Below are 23864 nucleotides of genomic sequence, written 5' to 3' on the forward strand. Positions count from 1 at the left end.
GCAAAGGATGTCATTTAAACATGCCCATGGGGCATACTCCACCAATGCGTATGTGCACATTGGGGGTGCATTCCAATCCCCCCACCACACTGCTGCACCTCTCACATGCACACTCCATGACCATACACCTGTCACCCACCCTGGCGGGGACACTCCCCCCAACCCAAGAGGGAAACTCCAAGCTCCTTCACACACCCACACCATGGACACACACTCAGCTCTCTTTCACACATACTCCAGGTAGACACAAGGAAACATCCTCAGCTCCTAACTCCCACACCCTCCATGTGAGCACGCTCCCCCCTTTTACTCCCTATGGGTAAGTCCCCAGTTCCTTTGTCACCAAACCCCATGGGGGCACACCCCCAATTCCCCCCATGATCACCCCCAGCTCCCACAAAAACACACTCCAGACACACTCCCAGCTCTCCTTACTCCCACCTACCTAGCACAGCCAGGCCCTGGCTTCCAGCAGGGGGACTACATCTTCTCCCGCTTCCCAGTACAGTCCCTCCCAGCCACCCTCCCCAACAAATCCCCCTCCCCAGCCCCCCACCACCTTAGTAACGTCCCTGCATCTGCCAATGGCCTGCAGAAGGGATACATGATTATCTTTTTAGTCCCCCATAGACTATCTGCAATACCCTCACGGACCACCACAACTTGCTATTTTAGACCAATTTTTTAGTTTTTAGAATTTGTGGTTTCAATTATAAATGAAATTAAGAAAGCTTTTTATGTTTCAAATGTATACTCTACAGAGTAGCAGGCACTTCTGAGCTATATAAAGTATAAGAACAGGCATGCGATTGACCATCTTAGTCCATCTCAATGGAGATTTTCAAAGCCTGTTAGTGCTAAAATGTGATAGTATGAAGCACTCACCACCCACAAGAACAACTCAGGAGAGAACTAGACAATCTCTTTAAGAAAAGAAAATGAAGTAAAAAGGGCTTTCAGGCTAACCTGTGCCCTTCCGAGAGGGTAAGTAGCTGAAGGGAGCCTAGAAGGACCTGTTAGGGCTGCTGCTAATTCCACAGACTGAAGAACAGTGCAGCCATTCTCTGGTAATATGGAGCTGCAGCTAATACACCACCACCTTCTACTGAGAATAAGGGAGCTTGTGCTAGAAACCTGCAGTCTGTACAGCAGAGCTCCATATTAATGAGGAAGACCACAAGGTAAATTTAGTCCCCAGATCTCACCTTTAGGTACTCATACTTCATGCCCTCTTTTTGTGTAGCTTTGTCCTGTCTTACAGCTTTAAATAGGAGATTAAAGAAGTGGATACTCAGAATCCCCTAGTCCTGTAATCCTTTGCAGTAATTGTAACTGACACTGCGCACAAAGTACTTGCATCAGGAGATTTCTAATGGCAGAAGTGTTTGGCAAGTAGTTTGGAAAAAGAATTCAGATGCTCAAGTAACACCCTTCTTACCACAAGCGGTACTGGACTTTCCTTAATATTGTATTGTTACTAAGATGTAGTCAGATACTTTGTTGAGCTAGCTCTCTGAGTAGACATTGCACTTTAAACAATTGTGTTTTACTGTCTCTTTTGAAAGATTCAGAATTTAACAAATTTTCCATTAACACCTGTATTGTTAAAGAGTTCCTTATATTAGTAATTTTATTTTCTTAAGGCCAAAATTAAATATTTCAATTGCAAACACTGAATTCCACTCTCCTTCTACATAAGGAAAATTTTAGCATATTTCTGACACTAATGCTAGGTCTGAAATTTTAGCATATTTCTGACACTAATCAAAACCATGAAAACATTTTACATTTACTAAATGTTTTAATACAAATTACAGAAATATACATACTACATATTTCCCTTATTTGTCCTTTGCGTAAAGCTAACAGAGGAATACTCAAGATATAGGCACAGCACTGAAAAGCATAATGTTGAACATATATTTCACAGAGACAAGTCATTTTCTTCACCCAAAATAAAGAAAAAAAAGTTTGACCTACATTCAGACAGGTATTTGGAACACACACTTCATGGACAATAGCACACGTTATCATGAACAAACAAATAACTAAGTAGAATTGCCTTGAAGAAGATATTAAACTGTGGGACTCTTAAATAGATTCACCACTTTTCTAGCAAATCCTCTTGATGAAGATTTCTGATATGCAACAGAGCACTTGGCAAGTAGGCATCAACTGGCAGATTGGAGGTATCCATTATTTGTATCTTGTGCTTCCTACTTAATTTCTTCCAAACAGTTTAGAACTTATCTTGCAAAGGTGCTTTGAGGGGGTACATAATGCTCACAGCAGTAGTAGCATTAGGGCATTTTTTAATGTCAGCATTCCACACTGTCCCTTGACTTTCATTCTATACACAAGACCCTAGTCCATAGTCTAGACCCCATCACTTTTAGCTGGTACCAACTGAAGACATTCACACAGCTGAGAAACAGGATAAAGAAGAGTAAAATTGCGCTGTTCTGCTAAGATGTAAATCAACACTACTGCAAACTTTTTAGATCCAAGCTTCTTGTTCAGGGATGTTAACAAGTTGCAGTTTTATTTTCCCCTTTTCAAATGCTGTTTCTAATGTTTCTCTAAGAGATATATGGTGGAAAATGTTACACACTGCACTCTTGGCATTTGTACATTTTTTTAACCTGGTGGCTTTTTGTATGTTTCTCAAAAGCAAATTTATCTACAGTGGAAAATTCACACTTGTTGCAGTGTAACTTTAAATGAGTTAGTAAGTGGCGCTTCAGGTGGCTAGAAGTGCGGAAAGCAAGACCACACTGCTCACATTTGTATGGCTTTTCACCAGTATGAATTCTCAAATGCTGCTTAAAATTTCCGCTATGAGCAGTAGCATAGCCACATTCTGCACATTTGTATATTTTGACAGGTAGAAGCGATTGCTCTTGGACTTTACCACCAGCCAGGTTTTTTTCATCTGAGTGTGAGGCCAGATGCTGCTTAAGGGACTGCCATTTATCTGTTGAATAGTCACAGTTCATACATTTAAGGTGTTTCATCTTTAAGTGCACAAGCCTGTGTCTGTTTAGATGACTTGAAGTGCGGAATTTCTTCTGACAAATGTCACAGCTGTGCGGTTTTTCACCTGTATGAATCCTTGTGTGTAGCCTAAGGTTGCTTAAAATATAAGTCATGTAATTACACTGGTCACACTTGTAAAGCTGTGAAAGACTTTTTGATGGCACAACATGTTCATTTTCTTTGCTGTCATGAACATCCATCTGTTTCTCACTGTTTTCTGAGATGAATATGGAATGGACACACTTTAAGTCTTTTGAGGAACTAAGATCTTCCCTTTCAGGAGAGGTGCCTTTAGGTATTTCACAGCACAGTTTAAGATCATCTGAAGCACTGCCCAAATAATGGCAATAGTCACGTTCATGATGTTTTTTTATGTGCATAAGACTATGAGTCTGCAAATGGCTGGAACTGAAAAACATCTTGTTGCACTCTTCACACTCAAATGTTTTTTCTCCACTGTGTACTCTAAAATGCAGCATCAAGTTGCTAAAAATATACGTGGCATAATCACACTGACAGCATGTGAACAGTTTGTGAGAAGTTCCAACAGCAGGCTGTACATTAACATACTTAGCATTTTCCTCACCCTTGGGAGCATTTGTAACAATCTCATTGCATTCTTGAACTTGTAAATAAGCAATTTTCTGAAAGAACAGATGCTTCTCTTTGCAAAACACTGAATCACACTGATTGTTCATTTCTGTATTGACAAGAGTTTCTGATCCAGTCCTCACAACAGGCAAATTATTGGTTTGCTGGCTGCATGGGCACATTTTTTTGTTGTGAGATACATTCATATCCCTCTCAAATTCATTGTCCTGTTCAAGTTCTGCTCCTGAAGCCAGCATTTCATGCAACTCACTCAGCAGGTAATTATCCCATTTAGTGTCAGAACCAGAAGAAACCTGATCCTTTTTGTAACCTTTGTCATTTTTACATGCTTTGCTTTTAGTGTATTCATTACTCACATTTGAAAACATCTCATCACCACCTTCAACATGGGTATGAAATTTCTTATGAATGCGGAGCAGTCCTTTACTGTAAAATACTTTATGACACTGATCACATACATAGCTCTTTGAAGGACTTTTAGTTCTTTTCCCCTCAACACGCATGCGAAGGCACTGCTGTCTTTCACGCATTTCTTTGCCAGCATGTATGTTTGTGTGTCTCTTTAAGCCACTTGTGCTTGTGAATGATGACTGGCAGAATTCACAGGAATAAGGCTTGACCCCAGTATGAATATAACTGTGTTTCACCATGCTTGCAAAATACATTGAAAAAAATGTACAGAACCTGCATTTGTACAGTCCATAACCTGCATGCCAGTACATGTGATTTAGCATGTAGGATAAATTAACACAAGAATAATCACACTGGGGACACTGATAAGGCTGCCAGCTTTTATGTCCCTTCATGTGATAAACAAAAAGCTTTGGATCTGGTGAAGCAAAAAGGCAAATTTTGCAAGAAAAAATAACTGGAGCATCTGCAGTTTTACAGTCCTTTTCAATTTTGATGAAGAATTTCTCATACTTACTTTCCTTTTTCTTTTTTGCAGATTGTGTTTTTACTGGGTTCTCTTTCCTGGCTTTCTTGATGTTCATACTTCTACCTTTTCTTGTATTTTTCAACCTGGTCATTTTCTTATGAAATTCAAGATGGTGTTTAAGACTGACAGAAAAGAAAAAGCTTCTTTGGCAAAAGCAGCATTTGTGATTTTTTTTATTTGAATGTGCTGAATAAACATGTTTCTTTAGACTATTTTCATTTGTACACACAGAGCTACAAAACCTGCATTTCATGTTCAGCGTCTTCTTGTGATTGTTCATAGAATAAGATCCTGTACAAAAAGGGTCACTATTATGCTCATTAGCAAGCTGGGATGCCTCTTTTTGCTGTTTTACATTTGGGTGTTCTGTAATCACATGAGAAAAATTCCATTCATGTTGCTTATCCATCTCCCTGGGAGATGGAATTACTGACTGATGAACAAGCTCTTTGGAAATATTTAATCCAGGATTATCACGAATATTCATTGCCGAGTCCCCTCCATCTTCTAGTAACTTTATCTCTGTAGAAAAGTCACCCTTAGTGCAAGTAAAATAAATACTTTGGACTTGTTCTGTTTCTTTTACATCATTCAGATCTTCAGCATTGCTATCCATTCCAGAAATCAGAGTTTCATCTTTAGAGCCTCTTCTCTTTCTTGTTTTGTCATCAGTTTTATTCTTTGCAGTCTCTAAAAAGGGAGGACCTAAAAATTAAGAAAATATATATGACATGTCATCTAGTAATCTTCTGCAGCTTGGAGTGACCTCAGTAATTCCTATCTAAGTTATGACAGGATAAAAGAAGAAAAAAGAGTTCAAGTGAAAAAAGTAGCACATTTCTGACTGACAGCAGAGCTTGTATTCACTGATGCTAAAAAGGTCAAATGATTTCCTTATATGATTTCATTCAGCTGTAGAAGAGTATTCACTGATAATCATAGCTTTATAGCCATCACCCTTATTGGGGAGCAAAGTTAACTGCTAAATTAGGGGCTGAGACCACTTATTTTTACCTCTAATCATGTCGGGATGGTGCTGGGCAAGCTTCCCCCAAGAATATGGGCAGAACTCCCAACCTGCAATACACACATTATTTTAGTCCTGGCCTACTCATGAGCACAAACTGCAGTCTGGACAAAGTCTGGGCATAAATTTAATGCTGGGCATGAGAATAAGACCAAGTTCATTTTCCCTCATACCAGTAAATCATGGGTTTCTCCATAGTATTTCAGAATGAACACTTATGTGGACAGGTTTTGAAAATTTGCCTAACGCCTACTAATCAAATAACTTAGTTTACTAGTCAGGTTAGAAAAATGTCCGTGCCACCAGGATGCCCTTCAACTCCAAATTAAAGGAGCAGAACAACCGTACACCATTGTAACACTAGCAGTCGTCTTTCTATTTTATAAATGTGTTGTATGTATTACTCCTAGGGGATGTCAAACAGCAGAAAAGGTCACTGAGTGTATCAAATTCCACCAAAAACAATGAGGAATCCAGTGGCTCCTTAAAGACCAACAAATTTATTTGGGCATAAGCTTTTGTGGGCTCGAATCCACTTTGTCTGATGCATCAGTGGATTCCAGCCCACAAAAGCTTATGTGCAAATAAATTTGTTGGTCTTTAAGAAGCAACAGAACTTCTTGTTTTTGCTGAAGCAGCCTATACAGCTACCCTTCTGAAACATTTTAAATTCCACCTGTATTAATTTGGCTAACATGACTTAATCAGCTGTAGTAGTGGAGGAATGCCAAAGTATATAAAATTATTCTAAAAATGGTATTAACTCATATATTCCATTTACTGTTTGACTCATGCTACTTACTAAGTCTCCAGCTTTTGCTACACTTTTTTTTTTTTTTTTTCCTATTTTCGCCTTTTCTTTCCTAAAATACAATTTGGTGTAACTTTATCCTGAGTTGTCTTCAGTGCATTTAATTTCTCTTCCCCTTTTCCCACTACTGTGTTTTGTGCCTCTTTTTTTACTTCTTTCCCAAATCTCTTTCAGTTCCATAATCGTGTTTAACTTTCACTCATAACGATAGTCTTTTCTCTCTCTTTCTCACCTTCAGTCTCAACAAATCTCTTTTCTTCTTTCCAATGGAATACAGACTGGCATTCTTGTTTCTTTCCAGATGAATTGATTGCAGAAGTCTCACGTTCCATTCTACCTTTAAATATTGCTTCTGGAATCAACTGCCTGTTTGTCTCCGTAGTCACACCACCTCTAACCTCATTGTGACCACACAAGACAGTAACAAGAAGCTTTTGGCAATCAATGTCGCCATCGCCTTCTTTGCTTTTGACGCTTCCATTTACCTCTCCAGGGTCCACTCTAGGAACTGATGAACATGGCACATAATGTTGGCTGGGTTTGCCACTGTCCAAAGCACATTGATGGCTTAAAGAAACCTGGGCCGAATCGGATTTCTCACATACACTCAGATTAATCCGCTCTTCCTTGGCATATTTTAGAACATTTTCTTCATTCAAACTGGGCTGTACCTGACTCCTTAGAGCATCATCACCACTTGAAAGCATCTGCACTCTGTCTCCACTTTTTTTTAGGAGATCACCATCATTCAAAATGGCCACCTCTTCTTCTTCACTCTTCAAAATATCATTATCACTTAAGGTTGCTCGCTCTTCATCTTCACTTTCTAGCAAATCATCATCACTCAGTACAAAGATAGTAATGGGAAGGTCAATTTCGAAGACATCAGATTCTGAAAATGGATAAAAACTATATTAGTACTCCTTCAAAAAAAATGAGGCAACTAATTCTCTTCCATGCAGAAGACAACATAGGCTCATCAACACTGCTAGCAGATAGTATCCAGATCTACACTAGGAGGTAAAATCAATTTTAGATATGCAAACCCAGCTATGAGAATTGCATAGCTGGAGTAGACTCATCTAAAAATCGATATTTGCCACCCTCCACATGGTAGGAGGTTGATGGGAGAAACTCCCCGTTGAGTTTCCTTACTCCTCCAACTGCCAGGAGTCACAGGGTCAACATCAGTGCCATAAACGTTCAACTTAGTGTGTGTCCACTACACATGCTAAATCAAACCTCAAAAGATCTATCTCCAGCACATTGCTCTTCCCTTAAGTGTAGATGTACCCTAAGAAACCTTGTTTCACAGGCATTGCAATCAACATCAGACAACAAAGCTGAGCACATCTCAGCCCTGCCTGTAGTTGTCTCAATGCAATACAAACCAGTATTCTACACAGCATTCAGTGTTAACAGCTATGTTGCCCAGCTCCACCCCACAATGCATTCCTCATCAGCAAGCATGAGAACTGTTACTATTTGTTTTACAGAAGAGCACAGATGTCACAGCCAAGATCAGGGACCTGTTATGCTAGGCACTGCAAATGCTTGCACACCTAAATTCTCTGTAAGCCACATGGCCACCCAACAGCCTGTTCCGTGCCACACAGATGCTCAGGAACCTGCTGCAAGGACCTCAACCTGCTGTGTTGGAGAGACATTTCTCCCTCCTCCCCCAGTCTGGATACTGCTGCAGGGAGACAAAGCGGGGAGACTTCTCCAATGACAGTCATAGCCCCAGATCACTGTCCTACAGCTCAAATCTTTCATCCTCAGGTCCACCTCAAACCCAGACCCCAACTCTCTGCCCCAGCAGTGAGCCCCTCATCCCTGGCCCCACCACAGAGACTGCACCCTCAGCCAGAGCCCTCATACTCATTTACCTAAATCCTCTGCCCCAGAACCTCTCTCGAGTTTAAACAGCTAATTTAGACCACCTAATTTTGTAGCTATAGTTGGAATGTTATCCAATGTGCATTACTTTGTAGCTAGCAACACTGAGTTTGTTATTCTTTGTTCTAAGATTGCTTACTGCAAACACAGCTGAACAAAGCAATTAGAAATACAAGAATTTCAGTAGATCTCACAACAGTTAAAATCTTGCAGCACCACATCATCATGTCATGCAGTTTCATCACGAGTGTTCACACCATCACCCCTGTAAGACTTTGCCAATCATTTGGTATAGCTCACCCATTGTTTGGGACACAATAGTTCAGGCTTATTAAAAGAGCCCTCTAAATCTGCATCCGTTGATATCTGCGGCTCGCTGTTTGCAGATACAAATTTTCTATCCATTCAAGAGATGTTAAAGAGTGCATAATCCAGTAACCACCAAAATTTGTCAGTGACTTGGTTAACCAACCCCCCTCCACTGGTTTGCATTTAAAAGGCTGAGCTAGTGGGGAGACTGCTCATATCCTCACAGTTAGGATCAGACTCTCCCCCACCCTCTACCCCTGCTGCTCTGCATTTACAAGGCTGAGCTGGTGTAATGACACCGGCTGCCTTCCCCTACCACTTTGCATTTAAAACTCTGAACCAGCACATAGGGATCAGCTTCTCTCTGTCTTTGGGATCTGGCTCTTCCTCCTTTTCCCTTCTCCTGCAGCTCCACATTTAACATGTAAGTGCACAACAGCAGCAGTGGAAAGGTAGGGGGACAGAAGCTGAGCCAGCCTTTTAAGTGCAGAGTGGCAGTGGGGGAACCAGCCTGATCCCAGAGCAAGCAGGGACAGAGGCTATGCCAGCCATTCCCTATCTACTGTTCTCAGTGGTGACAGATAGCTGAACAAGGAGCAATGGTCTGAAGTTACAGGAGAAGAGGAGCAGGCTGGATATTAGGAAAAACTGTTTCCCCAGGAGGGTGGTGAAGCACTGGACTGCGTTGCCTAGAGAGGTGGTGGAATCTCTATGCCCGGAGGTTTTTAAGTCCTGGCTGGGATGATTTAGCTGGGTTGATGCTGCTTTAGGCAGGGGCTGGACTCGATGACCGGGGGAGAGATGCAGGTGCCGGTGGCACTACCGACACCTGCTGATGGGCGAGCGGTGTGACCGGTTACTCCCTTACAGCCCGAACGCGACAGGGCTCTAGGTATTACTGCGGCAATCGCGGGAATAAATCAAGGCGCAACAGCGACTTTCAACTGTGTCCCCGGTTATCCCCGTCACCGGAGCGGACAACGGCCCTGCACCCAAGCGGGCCTGGCCCAGGAGCCGCCGTAGCCCCCTCGCAGCAGGGCCGCGCGGCTACCCGCGTGCCGGGCCAGCGAGGCGGTGGGGGGCGGCTCCTTTGGAACGTGTCCCCCTCCCCCGCCTTTGGCCGCCCGTCCCAGCGGGGGTGGGGCGCCCCGCAGCTCAGCCAGGCAGGGAGCGCCTCAGCGCCCCCGGCCCCGCCCCGGGCACTTGGCTCCTCCCACCCCCAGCCACAGCTGCCCGCCACCAGGCACCTACCACCGCTTCCCGCCGGCTCCGGACCCCCCAGCCCGGCCGACATGGCTCGGGCCGGCCGGCGCGCGACCTAAACAAGCACTCAAGGCCCTGGAAACGGCGCCGCCGGGCGCGCGCAGGCGCCTTGCGGGAGCGAAGCCGTCAGGCCTTTCCCTGTCGGAGGGAGCGTCTTTTGCGCAGGCGCGGGGGGGAGGGGTGTGACTCCTCTCTCTCTTCCCTCTCCCGCGTGTGTCAGGCTCCGTGTGCGCCTGGGGGCGGCACGTGGGGCAGTTTTGCTTCTGCGGGGCCCGGCCTGGGCGGGGTGCGACCCGGACGCCCTGTCTGGTGCAGGGCCAGACGTGCTCCTGGGGGTTTGTTCGCCGGTGCGCGTCACCCCCTGGAGTCCGACACTGAGCCTGGCCCGCGGAGCCGACAGGGGGGATGTGAGGGTCAGAGTGCCCTACGCTGGGGGCTGGGTACCCTCGAGGAGGAGAGGGAAATAAGAGCACCAGGAAAGGCCGGTCTAGACACGCCGGATCGGAGTGGGGTGCTGAGCCTCGCTACAGCCCCCTCCCCCACTTATTATGTGGTGTAAGGGCGCGTGGAAGCTAAGGGACCCCCTTCATATTTCAAAGGTGAAATCCTGTGGCACCTTATAGACGAACAGACATTTTTGAGCTTAATCTTTCGTTGGCAAAAGCCGCTTCGGGTCATCACCCAGCAAAGCCTATGCTCAAAAATATCTGTTCGCCTCTAAGGTGCCACAGGATTTCTCATTTTTGCAGATACAGACTAACACGGCTACCCCATGATACATTTCAGAGGTGACCGCTCCAGCTTCCCCTTTTAGGGTGACAGCAGTAAATAGAGTTCCAGGGATCTTCATAAATAGGCTTTTCTCAAAGGGATCCCATGGGGGTCCTGTAGCCAGACAGAACCCCCCTTTTTGCTCTACTCCATCTTGCCTTCCCTAGGTGCTTCAGAGCACGAAAGGGTTAAAAGGAACATCCCAGCCCTGGAATGCCCGAGAGCGTGGATGGGTTTATTTTAACCATGGTCTTTGAAGCTCCAGAGCAAAGCTAAGAACAATGGGTTAATTAACAGCCTGGTATCAGACTGCCCTTGGTTAATTACCATCAGTTGATTCGCGGCACACTTGGTCCCAGCCTTGAGAGGAAAATCTCTGGCCCATTAAGAAACAAATGCCCTCAATTGTCTACCTCACAGGTGTGAACTACACCCTTGAACTCCCTGTGAGAACCAGCGTCAGACAGTTTAATTCAATTGGCATTTTTTTTAAACCAAGGAAGAAGCCTATGTGACCCAATGGGTATAAAAGAGGGGTCTGGCAGACCCCCTATTTGAGCTCCAATCATCTTTCCTGCCGGACAGGAGGGTGGGGGTCTCCCCAGGTCCCCAGGGGATGCCCGACTCCTGCAGAAAAAGGGACAAAGGACTTCTTCCTAAGGGATTGAGAGAGAAACTGGCTAAGCCACGTTGGTAATGCAGGGGTGAGAATAACACCTGCTACGTATGTCTTTTTCTTTTGTGCTCTTTTAACAAGTATAGATCTATGAATTAGAGTGTATGCTAGCTATTTGTAATCAAAGTATAAACCTTGCAACAATTGTAACCACAAGAGCTTAGCTCGCTAGGTAAACAAAGCAACATTGTAACAGTAAGAGATTAACTTGTTAGATAAATAAACAAAGTAATTGATTAAGTGGTAACCTGACTCCTCCTGTTACTGTGGAAACCGAACACAAAACAAAGAGTTTAGTAGCAAAACTTTCCGTCGGGAAATTGAGAAAATGAAGTGCTGCTCTGGCTGGAGCGTTTACTTCTTTAACGTGGGTAATCCAGTTGAAACTGCTGAGTCGATGATTTGGATGGATAGAGAGAACCTACCAGCTTGTCCAACTGCAAAGGTGAACAACAGAGAGGCCTTGACCCAATGAGCAGCAGAGATGGCTTTACGAATGCAGCAGAAAAACTTACTTCATCCTGTATCAGAGGAAATCCATGCAGGAGAGGTGTCCTCATGTATGTTATGATAAATTGCTGTTGTGATGCAAGTGAAATGTTCTCAAGACCCTTGATTCTTTTTCTTTTAAAGTTAAGCAGCAAGGGAAGTGGGGTTTTGAAGGATTTTTGCCTGGGAGGAGAAAGAATTATGTACAAAAGAAGATTTCTTGTTTTTTTTTCCCCCCCTCTGCTTTTGACTGGATGCTGAGATCTGTGTGATGAAAAAGATTGACAGAGCCAGACAGGTACCCAGAAGCCACCTGCTACAAGACAGGCCTCGCAAGGAAAACAAGAGAACACCACTGACCATCACACACAGCCCCCAGCTAAAGGCCTCTCCAATGCATCATCAATGATCTGCAACCCATCCTGGGCAATGATCTTTCTCTCTCACAGAGCTTGGGAGGCAGGCCTGTCCTCGCCTACGGACAGCCTGCCAACCTTAAACAAATCCTCACCAGCCACTACAAATCACAAACCAGTGACTCTAAGTCTGGAACCTATCCTTGCAACAAATCCTGCTGCCAACTCTGCTCGCATATCTACACCAGTGATATCATCACAGAACCTAACATCAACCATACCATCAGGGGCTCCTTTACCTGCACATCTACAAATATAATATGTGCCAGCAATGCCCCACTGCAATTTACATTGGCCAAACTGGACACACTCTACATAAAAGAATAAATGGACATAAATCAGACATCAGGAACGGTAATGTATAGAAGCCTGTGGGAGAGCACTTCAATCTCCCTGGACACTCGGTGGCAGATTTAAAGGTGGCAGTCCTGAAACAAAGAAATTTCAAAAATCTCTGAGCTGCAACTTATTTGCAGGTTTGACTCCATTAACCAACGATTAAACAGAGACTGGGAGTGGCTTGCACTTTACAAAAGGAGCTTCTCTGCCCTAGGTGTTAACATCTCCACATTAGACTGACAATGGGCCATATCCCCCCCTCCCCCCCTGCCTTATCTGACCTGTTTTTAACTCTCTTCATGCATACTACTGATAATGGGCCTTTTCCACCCTGACTGAATAGACCTTGTCAGCTCTGGCCCTCCCTTTTACTGGGACCCTACTCTTTAAATATCACTCTGAAACCACCCCCCAACTCATGCATCTGATGAAGGGGGTCTTTGCCCAAGAAAGTTTATGCTCCAAAATATCTGTTAGTCTGTAAGGTGCCACAGAATTTCTTGTTCTCTGAGATGTGTCTCTCATGATTGTGCCTCAAGAGAAAGCAACATGATAATACTGGAAGTTGACCCCCTCCTCCAACTAGATGCCTTCAAACAAAGAAGGATGAGACTTTGCCACTTTCCCAGCAATAAGAATGGATTAACATAGCAGAATCAAGAATACTCATCAGCTGGAATAGACAGAGATATAGGACGCAGCAACCACATGCAAAATGACCATTCTAGGGCTACTGTTGCTTGTTTTTGCTGAACTTAAAGGGCCTGCCTCTGGAGCAGCATGTCAACAAACATTCTGTAAGGCAGTGGCTCTATGTTGAGGCAGTTCAGTAGGAATGAGGCAGTCTTAGAGAAAGGGTCTGCTTCTGCAGACCATAAAAAGATGTGTGAGCAGTGAACAACACTCTTAGGATAAAGAAGCGCACGGTGTTTTATTTGTCAAAGACTGGCAATGCCTTTGTGACCAGTGTCTGTTACTCTCTCCCCAGTGGGATTAAAGTGGTGGATTAGAAGGAACACAGCTCTGAGAGTGAAATGATTTAATTTTGAAGTGTGATCCTATGATTCCCAGAAAGGGATGTAAAGTTATTTTTCTGTAGGGGAAGGGAGAGTAGAGTCAGCTTCGTCTCAAAATTATTTCAAGTTAACTTATTTCTAACTTGTTGCAAAACGTCAACAAATTTTGAAATAAGCGGCTATTTCGAGGTTTCCGCTACCCATCACACAACAAGGGGTAGTGGAAACAGAATATCGCGTTTGAAATAGCAGCTCTATTGAAAGCATGGCAAGTAGCTGCAGAGTTGATATTTTGGGATACATTTGTATCCTGAAATAGGAACAATAGTCTTGACGTAGCCACAGAAAATATCATGCTGGTATATAAATCCATGGTACACACTCATTGGGGATAGTGCAAGTGGTCATGATTGTCCCATGTCAAAAAAGATATATTAGAATGGAAAAGGGACAGAGAAGAGCAACAAAAATGGTTAAGAATGTGGATTAAAAAGACTGGGCCTGTTCATTTTGGAAAAAAGACAACTAAGGGAAACTATGATGTCTATAAAATTAGGAATGGTGTGGAGAAAGTGAGTGAGAATGTGTTATTTACTTCTTCACATAGCAAGAGACCCAAGGGTTACCCACTGAAATTAACACAGGATTAAAATCAATAATAGGAAGTACTTCTTCACACAACACACTGACAATGTTTGAAGTGTGTTACTTTGGGATATTGAGAAAACCAAAACTACAAGTGAGTGCAAATAAGAATTGCCTTAAAAGCTCTTGTTGTGCAAGTTTATGGATGATTGTAGGCTGACACTGTAAATAAATCCCTGAAAGGGGAGACATGAAGTGTAAGACTGAGGCGTTCAAAAGACTAGCCTAAAAATGTTTCAGACAAACATAGACTTTTAGGTCGATAGATATTAAGTGGATTTCCTGGAGAATCCCTAGGGAGAGGTGAATGAAAGTGGCCACCCCTGGTTATGCTATACCCCAGTCTTTTAAAGCCATGCCCAGAGGAGGGGGTCACTAGCTGTTAACTACTTGTTCCAGAAGGATAAACTCAACCGCAGGGAAAATCCAGTTGTAGGTTTGAAGGCTAAAACCTTCCACAGCCCTAGGCTGGAATTGTTGCAACCTCTGATAAGTTTTCTAGCATACACGTGGATTCTTTTATTGTTTTAATGTTTTCTCTGTAATACTTTTACGTAAAGAATAAATATGCTTGCTTAAAAGGTGTGTAGTACCTTTTTAACTGTGCGCAATACATTGGTCAGGGTCTTCAGAGGTGCTGGCCTATGTAGGCAGTCTGGCTTGCTGGGGATGGCACAGTGAAAATCAGGCAGCAGTGCAGCCTTAATCGCTACTTAGGAGGGAGCAACACCTGGGATTCCACCCAACAGAGGTGACAGGTGGGAGCAAGAAGCCTTAAGTGGGTGCCATTAGCATATCAAGGAGGGAGAACCCAGGCGTAGTTACCCTTAAACTTTGGCATACATTATCTCGATCAAAACAAAAAAGCAGTCCAGTAGCACTTTAAAGACTATCAGAATAATTTATTAGGTGATGAGCTTTCGTGGGACAGATCCACTTCTTCAGATCATAGCCATACCAGAACAGACCCAAAACTGAGTCTGTTCTGGTCTGGCTATGGTCTGAAGAAGTGGGTCTGTCCCATGAAAGCTCATCTAATAAATTATTTTGTTAGTCTTTAAAGTGCTACTGGACTGCTTTTTTGTTTTGATAGAACAGTTAAGCCTGTGGCCTTAGATGAGTCACTTTGGGCTACATTTTTAGAGGTATTTAGGCACCTACAGATGTAGGTGGGCTTTGAGTGGGATCTTGAGTAGCACTGAAGTAGGTTAGCTGTGTAAATCTCACTGAAGTCCATGTGAGTTAGGCCTCCCGCTTGCTTAGAAACAATTGACAGTCTCACTAAATCCATCTAGCTGCATGGATAAGCTAGATATATTTAAAAATCTGACTCTCCACTCTTCTGGTGCAGTTTTCCCCTCTATAAAATGGGAATATTTACTTCCCTCCCTCTCTGAGGCAGATAAATTTGAAAGCACATGTGTTCAAGTAGTTAGAAAAGGAGCCTGTGCACTAGAAATCTGGTTTCCTTCCCCCATCCTCCTTCCAATACACTGTTTGATCTTAGGCGCCTAATTTCAACATTTGCAGCTTCTTCCCCGCACTCTCCATCACCTGATATGTGAAATACCAACATACACCCCAATCTGGAAGGCAGGGAGGTCTTTTGAAGAAAGATTCCATGCACCTGCAAAGTGCCATTGTTAATGGTTGTAAAGCACTTTGAATGTGAGAACTGATGTTCTTAGCCTGGAATTCTCATCGGGTTGGTGGCAGAGGGAACTAATAACAAAAAGTGCTGAATGAACAGGAAAAAGGTCAGTTATGTGATTGAAGTGCTGAATATGATGCAGGCTCTGGGTTCTGCTCCTAGTTCTGTCAAAGACTTCCTTTGTGACCTTGGGTAAGTCACTTGTCCTCTCTGTATGTCTGTTCCACAGCTTCAGAATGGGAATCATCCAGCCTCTCTCCAGCTGGTCTGTTTAGCTCAAAACTTCAAAGCAGGAATTGATTCATATCTGTATGAGCCTGTCAAAATAGGCAGAGTTTAAACGCCCACCTTTTTTTTGACCCTGCCAGCAGACTATTTCATCCAATGTTCATTTTTTGCTGCAGCTCCTCACAGGCTTTTTTTCACCCGCCACCCCCAATGTGTTATCTACAGGGTATTTTGTAACAAATATTGCACGTTTTGTCATGCACTGCCATTCTACATTTGACTTTTTGTTTGAGGACAGTGTCTCACCACAAATTAGACTGAGTTGGAGGGCCAGACATATCCACAAATGCATACAAGTCTGTCCACTCCTTTCAAAAATGTCAGTACTTATTGTCTATCTCTTCAAAATTTTTACTGTTGGGGATCTGAGAGTTCACCATCATGGATGACAAAGATTTCTCAACCAATCAAAAGAGAAGTGAATACACACAGCCCCGCCCCCCCACCCAATGAATGGAGAAGATGGATGGCTCTTAAAGGGACCAGTTAAAGGCAGTCATGAAAATAAGTTTCTTACAGGTGCTGTCCTTTCCCACCCCCTGTCCTGAAGGAGGGGAAGGTGTGTGAAAGTGGAGATAGGACAGAACCTGTAAGAAATTTAAGTGTGGGGAGGAGTGCAGGGGTTGAGGGGGCATGTGTGAGTGGGAATCAGGCAGAGCCAGGGAGTCAGGGCTGCAGCCTGGGGCCATGTGGAGGAGACAAGGCAGGAGGCAAGAGGGTAGGGGACCCTAAGCCCAGGCTCTCTGCTGCTGCAAAAAGTCTTTAGGAGAGACCCTGGGCATGCCTGATTCATCTGAGCATGCTCAGTACAGTCTAGGCAGCGATTCCTGCAGAGAGCAACACTACACAAGCTCTCAGCAGCACACCGTAGCCGGCTCCGTCTGGCACTGCTCACCAAGGCACCCTTCCCGCCCCCCCAGCTTTCACTTCACCTTAAAGGTGAAATGGACAAAAAGGACCTTCTTGAAATGTGTAATTACACATCTTTCAAATTCTGAATTCATTTTGCGTTTGAATTTAAAAAGTAGTATTTTGGGAATGACAAAAGAGCCATATTTGATTCCATACTGAGCTGTAAGTTTCCTACCCATGGCATAGATAATGAAAATGGTTTTGAAACCAGAGAGGTGCATTAATTAGCTGGACAGCCTCAGCAAAAACCCTGCTAAATCATACACATAACTGAGTAGGAGCAAGGAAGCACATGCAGGGAGAAAAATCAACGTAATGCAGTAACTGAAGACAGACGTCACAAATGCATGGACCCCTCTGGCTGGGCCTATGTACAGGCCAGGAGGGTACATTCTGTTCTTAGGCAGGAGGTATGTTTTACTTCTGCCACTATGTGGGTGTTCAGGAGCAGACACTATCACTAGTCTATAGGGCTTTTTCAAAGTTTTTGACTGGAATCAATATTGTTAACCTGAAGACAAAATGCAACAGTGATTCTGAGCTGGGATTATAGGTGCACATGCTCCCTCAGAGAGTCTATTTTAATTAACGATTTCATCAATGCCAATCCTCAAAGCCAGCAGGATACTATTGATAGGACTTGTAAATTCAGCAGATAGTTTATCCAGCTGCAGGACACTTCACTTTACATCAAGGTTAGTGTTGTTGAGCTTCTCACAGAATAGTAAACACAAGACAAATTATTAGCTTTTGTACCAGACAGCCTGTAATTTTGTCCTAAAACATGACAGTGTGTAAAAGTGTCAAAACACAGAAGGAAACAGAGTGAGGCTGCATATGGATTAGAACAGTCAAATCTTTGTGACAAATATTGGAATTGTCTGAAAATTTTTGCAACTCTCTTTAGGACTCTACCCATCGCTTTGCCTTGTTACCTGTGGGTGCAGAAGGGTTTAAATTCTACTTCTGGAGTAGAGCCAAGGGTGTCTGTGTCATGTAAGGGTCTGGGATTATATAACTGGGTTGCTAAGGACTGGCTCAATCTAACCCATACCAACGGAGAATTTTCAGAGACAAAGGGAGCCCAAACAGCTGCATAATCAACACTTAAAGGTAAGCGCTGAACCAGGGAACTCAGCAGGAGGAAGAATATGGACCAAAAAGTGACAGGAGATTGTGAGCCCAGTTCTTATTACCAAGGGCAAGTCTACACAACTAAATTACGCCCATGGATAGCCAATGTGGTAATTACTGTAGTAGTTTGTCACATTACACTCTCTATGGCCGTGTCTACACTTGTCAAAAACTTCGAAATGGCCATGCAAATGGCCATTTCGAAGTTTACTAATGAAGCGCTGAAATGCATATTCAGCGCTTCATTAGCACGCGGGCGGCCGGGGCACTTCAAAATTGATGCGCCTCGCCGCCGCGCGGCTCGTCCCGACGGGGCTCCTTTTCGAAAGGACCCCCCCTACTTCGAAGTCCCCTTATTCCCATGAGTAGATGGGAAGCCTGACCCTCTTACATTTACCTTGTTCTGGTGCAGGCCAGGCCTGAGATATGGCAGCTCTCACCTGGGACTGACAGAGAAAAAGCCAGAATGGACTCTGGAGAAGCTTGGCAAGGCACTCACCAGGATAAACTACAATAGACCCTCAGAGTTATGAGGCCAGAGCTATGAGCTGACCAATCAACCGCACGCTTCATTTGGAACTGGAAGTCTGTAATTATGCAGCAACTGAAACAAAAAACCCTAAACAAATATTGTACTGTGTTAGAGGTAAACAATTAAAAAGTGAAGGAAAAGTGTTATTTTTTTTGAAGATTTGACAAGTTAAGAAAACTGTTTCGGTGCTTATTCCATTTAAATTTAGATGGTTAAAAGCAGCATTTTTCTTCAGCAACGTTTCAATGCTATATTAAGTCAACAGTCAGTTGTAAACTTAAAATATCCCAAGTGAACTCCTGTCTTGCAGAGGAGACAGAAGTGAGGTTTGAGGAGGGATCTGCCTGACAAGAAAGGAGTGGCTTCGTAGGACAGCAAGAGAAGGCAGAAAAACACTGGAGTAGGTGCCCAGATAAGTACTGGAGTAAAGAAGGGTCACTAAGGCTGGCACCATTTGTGGAGTGAAGGACTGGCATGGGTGAAGTAAGGGTGGATACTGAAGGCTGGAGCAAAGCCGTGGAGCTACAGCTCCCAGTCTGGCTTCTTTAAGTGCACTGGGACTAATGGGTTCTACTGAATTTAGAAGCTTCTATGCCCCTAGCAAACGCAGTGCAGGACCTGCCCCCTTATGACACAGCCACATAAGCTACAAACAGAAACATGATGTTATGTTCTTATACTTTCCAACTAAATTAAAGTCAGATGAATCATAGAAGAGTAGGACTGGAAGGGACCTCGAGAGGCCATCGAGTCCAGCCCCCTGCCCTCATGGCAGGACCAAGCACTTTCTAGACCATCCCTGAAAGCCATCTATCTAACCTCTTCTTAAATAGCTCCAGTGATGGAGATTCTACCACCTCCCTTGGCAATTCGTTCCAGTGTTTGATCACCCTGACAGTTAGGAACTTTTTCCTGATGTCCAGCCTGAACCTCCCCTGCTGCAATTTAAGTCCATTGCCTCTTGTTCTATCCTCAGAGGCAAGGAAGAACAAGTTCCCTCCCTCTGCCTTATGACACCCTTTTAGATACCTGAAAACTGCTATCATGTCCACCCTCAATCTTCTCTTTTCCAAACTAAACAAACCCAATTCTTTCAGCCTTTCTTCATAGGTCATGTTCTCTAGACCTTTGATCATTCTCGTTGCTCTCCTCTGGACCCTCTCCAATTTCTCCACATCCTTCCTGAACTGCGGTGCCCAGAACTGGACACAATACTCCATCTGAGGCCTAACCAGCGCAGAGTAGAGCAGGAGAAAGAAAGGTTACTCACCGTAGTAACGGTGGTTCTTCGAGATGTGTCCCCGTGGGTGCTCCACATTAGGTGTCGGGCTCGCCCGGCGCCGCAGATCGGATCTTCCAAGCAGTTTCTGCCGGACCGCGCATGCGCCGGTGCGCGCCGCTCCCCCGCGCGCTCCCGGCCATGTGCGCGATCCGGTCCCCGCCAGTTCCTTGACCAACCGCCTCGGATGCTCCTGCAAAACACTAAACAGAGATCCGGAGCGGGGAGGATGGGCGGGTAGTGGAGCACCCACGGGGACACATCTCGAAGAACCACCGTTACTACGGTGAGTAACCTTTCTTTCTTCTTCGAGTGTCCCCGTGGGTGCTCCACATTAGGTGACTACCCAGCAGTAACCCAAGATAGGAGGTGGGTAATCGGATTATGTGCAGCTTGTCCCCGAGAGGACCGCTGCCAAGAGACGGGTATCCTCTTGGAATACCCTGTGAAGGGCGTAATGTTTGGCGAAGGTGTCACAGGATGACCAGGTCGCCACTCTGCAAATGTCTTTTAGCGCAACGCCCTTGAAAAAAGACTGTTGATGCTGCCACCGCCCTAGTGGAATGAGCCCTGGGCGTGGCCAGTAAAGGAGTCTTTTTGAGTTTGTAGCACATTTTTATGCAAGATACGATGTGCTTAGAGATTCTCTGCGAAGAGAGACATTCTCCTTTTGATTTGGGAGCGATAGAGACTAGGAGCCTATCCGTTCTCCGGAAGGACTTGGTCCTGTCCATATAGAAAGCTAGCGCCTGCTCACGTCCAGGAGGTGTAGGCGCACCTCTTTGTTAGAGTTATGAGGCTTTGGATAACAAGGGTAAACAATAGGTTCGTTAGTATGAAACTCAGAAAGAAACTTTAGGAACAAAGGCTGGATGCAGCCGTATGGTTACCGCCTCCTTGGAAAAACAGCGCAGGGCGGCGTTGCCATAACTGCCTCAAGCTCGCTCACCCTGCGAGCTGACGTGATTGCGAGAAGAAAGGTCGTCTTCATCATAAGGAGGCGGAGGGAAACCGTGGCCAAAGGCTCAAACGGTGGTCCCCTTTTCGCATTAAGCACCAGGTCCGAGTTCCACAGAGGTGGAAGCGGTTTCCGAGGGGGGTATAGGCTTACCAGCCCTTTGAAGAACTTGGTAACCATGGGATGGGCGAACACCGTGTGCCCTTCCTCTTCGTGTCTGAACACCAAAATGGCGGCCAGGTGGACCTGAAACGAGGATAGCGAGAGTCCTCCTCTCTTGAGGTCCAGTAAATACTCTAATATCACAGCCATAGGCACCGAAAGGGGGCTAGCTGTTTGGTAGAACACCATGTCGTAAAGCGAGTCCATTTCTGCTTGAAGGTCTTCCTGGTGGAAGTCCTCCTGCTACTTTCTAGGACTTGCTGCACTTCCTCCGTACATGTGCTCTCTAGGGAGCTAAGCCATGGATTAACCACGTTTGTAGTCGCAGGCTTTGGGGGTGCGGATGCACTATGGACCCCTGGGCTTGCGTGAGCAGATCCCGCGCCACCGGAGGGGACCTCAGTGGCCGGTTCGACATGCGCAGGAATAGGGGGAACCATTGCTGTCGATCCCACGTTGGGACTATCGGGATCATTCAGGTTCCTTCCCTCCTGGCTTTCTGCAACACTTTGTGGATGAGCACTGTGGGAGGGAAAGCGTAAAGCAGGGGGCCCCTCCATGAGATCGCGAAGGCATCCCTCAGGGACCCCCGTCCCAGTCCTGCCCTGGAGCAGAATTGTGGGCACTTCTTGTTGTGCTGAGTAGCAAACAGGGTCTATCTGGGGAAAAACCCCATGCGTGGAAAAATCGGTTGCAGCAGATCGGGACGGATCTGCCACTCGTGCGTGAGTGCGAAACGCCTGCTCAGCTGGTCTGCCTTCACATTGCGAGCGCCTGGTAAGTACGAGGCTTTCAAGGTTACATTGTTGGCGATGCAGCAGTTCCCCAACCGGACTGCTTCTACACATAAGGCACGGGACCGAGCTCCTCCTTGCCGATTTATATAAAACATGGTGGAGGTATCGTCTGTACTGATCCCGACTACCTTGCCTTTCAGTTGGTCTCGAAAGTGTCTGCAGGCGTTGAACACTGCTTTGAGCTCCAGTATATTTGTGTGCAGTGACTGCTCCATAGAGGACCACAGCCCTTGCGTCACCTCTTCGCCCATGTGTGCTCCCCACCCTATGAGGGGGGCATCTGTAGTAAGAAAAACCAATACGTGTGGTTGGTGGAAGGGTACCCTTGTTAGCAGGTTCTCTGGGTTTACCCACCATTGCAGGGATTTGCGCACCTCCGTTGTGGGCGACGCCATCCTGTGAACAGTGTGTGCTGCCGGTTTGTATACGCTCGCCAGCCAATGCTGCATGCTGCGCATGTGTAACCTGGCGTTCTGTTGTACGAAACGTTGCTGCTGCCATGTGGCCCAGCGGCTGTAAGCACGTCAGAACCGGCACCATAGGGCTGAAGGTGAAGCCTTGCGCGAGGGAGCCGATGGCCCGAAAGCGAGTCTCTGGTAGATACGCCCTCGCTGTAATAGAATTTATGCGTGCCCCTACGAACTCTATGTCCTGTGTGGGGTCTGTCTTTGATTTTGTCAGATTGATAAGCAGGCCGAGCGAAGAGAACGTGCCTGCTGTGACACATATTATGCGTAGTACCTCCTCCTTTGAGGCCCCTTTGAGTAGGCAGTCATTCAGATACTGGAATATAAATACCCCCTGTCTGTGCAGGTAGGCTGACACCACTGCCAAGGTCTTGGTGAAGACTCTGGGGGCTGAGGAGAGCCCAAACGGTAGGACCTTGTAAGTCGAGGGCTGCGAACCAATCTCCATCGTCTAGTGCCGTAAGGATGGAGGCGTTTGTGATCATCCGAAAACGTTGCTTGCGCAGGTACCGGTGAGGCCTCGAAAATCTAAGATGGACCTCCCCGTGAGGAAGTACCTCGAGTAGAACCCTCTCCCTTGCAGTTGCTCCGGCACTCTTTCCACTGCCCCTACGAGCATGAGATGGTCTACCTCCTGCTTGAGCCTCGCTACATGGGAGGTCTCCTGGAGGTGGGGCCCCGGGTGGAGGTCATGGCGGTGGGAGCAACTGGGAGGGGATGGCGTACCCCGTGGCTATGATCTCCAGCACCCATGTGTCTGTGGTGATCCTTTGCCACTGGTTATAAAATGGTCGGATGATGGCCTTGAGCACTGGTTTCGTGCCCTCTGGAAGCGAGTCCATGAGGGAGGTCAACCTAATGTGGTTGTTGAAATTATGGTTCGCTAGATGCGCTGCGTAATTTGCCATTGGCAACAGTAGCGTGGAGGAGGAGTAGACCTTTCTGCCCAACAGCTCTAGCTTTTTGGCATGTTTGTTTATTCCCCCACGTTGCGACGACTCCGCCACCAAAGAATTTGGTTGTGGGTGGCTGAACAGGAACTCCATGCCCTTCGTGGGCACGAAGTATTTTTTTTTTTTTTTTTTTCGCTCTTTTGTGGACAGGCGGAATAGTCGCGGGAGTCTGCCATATCATAGTGGCAGGCTCCAAGATTGCGTCATCAGCGGTATTGCTATTTTGGAGGAGGCCGGAGGTCTCAGATTTTTGAGGAGCTTATGGTGTTGCTCTTGCACCTTTGCTGTCTGGAAGCCTTGCGTGAAGGCCACCCTCGTAAAACAGCTCTTGGAACTGTTTGAGATCGTCCGGAGGATGGACGCCCCCCGGGGCCGTAGCCTCATCCGGGGAGGAAAGCGAGGAACCGCTGGGGTACGTCTTTCTGGACCCTTCCGGTTCCTGCTGATGATGGTACACCCTCTCACTAGAGGTGTGCGAGGAA

At 45.6% G+C, this 23864-nt stretch overlaps 1 protein-coding gene across 2 annotated transcripts; it reads right to left on the bottom strand.

Annotated features, from left to right (window-relative positions):
• Window positions 1-1561: 1561 nt before the first annotated feature.
• LOC142011613 (uncharacterized) lies at window positions 1562-10018 on the bottom strand. Of its 2 annotated transcripts, none has more exons than XM_074991378.1 (3): window positions 8626-8702; window positions 6659-7318; window positions 1562-5293 (listed from the first exon to the last, which is right to left on the bottom strand). In XM_074991378.1, exons 1-3 carry the CDS (start codon window positions 8627-8629, stop codon window positions 2604-2606), a joined length of 3354 nt encoding a protein of 1117 aa, XP_074847479.1. In that variant the 5' UTR covers window positions 8630-8702; the 3' UTR covers window positions 1562-2603. The 2 variants fall into 2 exon arrangements, with proteins under 2 accessions (XP_074847479.1, XP_074847478.1); XM_074991377.1 differs by lacking the exon at window positions 8626-8702 and adding an exon at window positions 9886-10018 and having other exon boundaries at window positions 1563-5293.
• Window positions 10019-23864: the final 13846 nt, after the last annotated feature.

Source organism: Carettochelys insculpta, chromosome 3 (genome assembly GCF_033958435.1).
Source record: "Carettochelys insculpta isolate YL-2023 chromosome 3, ASM3395843v1, whole genome shotgun sequence".
Lineage (NCBI taxonomy): Eukaryota > Metazoa > Chordata > Testudines > Carettochelyidae > Carettochelys > Carettochelys insculpta.

Coding starts and splice junctions, on each gene's coding strand:
- LOC142011613 (XM_074991377.1), bottom strand. CDS start 9,928: ATGTCGGCCGGGCTGGGGGGTCCGGAGCCGGCGGGAAGCGGTG. Junction 7,319..9,885: donor GGAGCCGGCGGGAAGCGGTG/GTAGGTGCCTGG, acceptor ATCCATTTTCAG/AATCTGATGTCTTCGAAATT. Junction 5,294..6,658: donor GAGATTTGTTGAGACTGAAG/GTGAGAAAGAGA, acceptor CTTAATTTTTAG/GTCCTCCCTTTTTAGAGACT.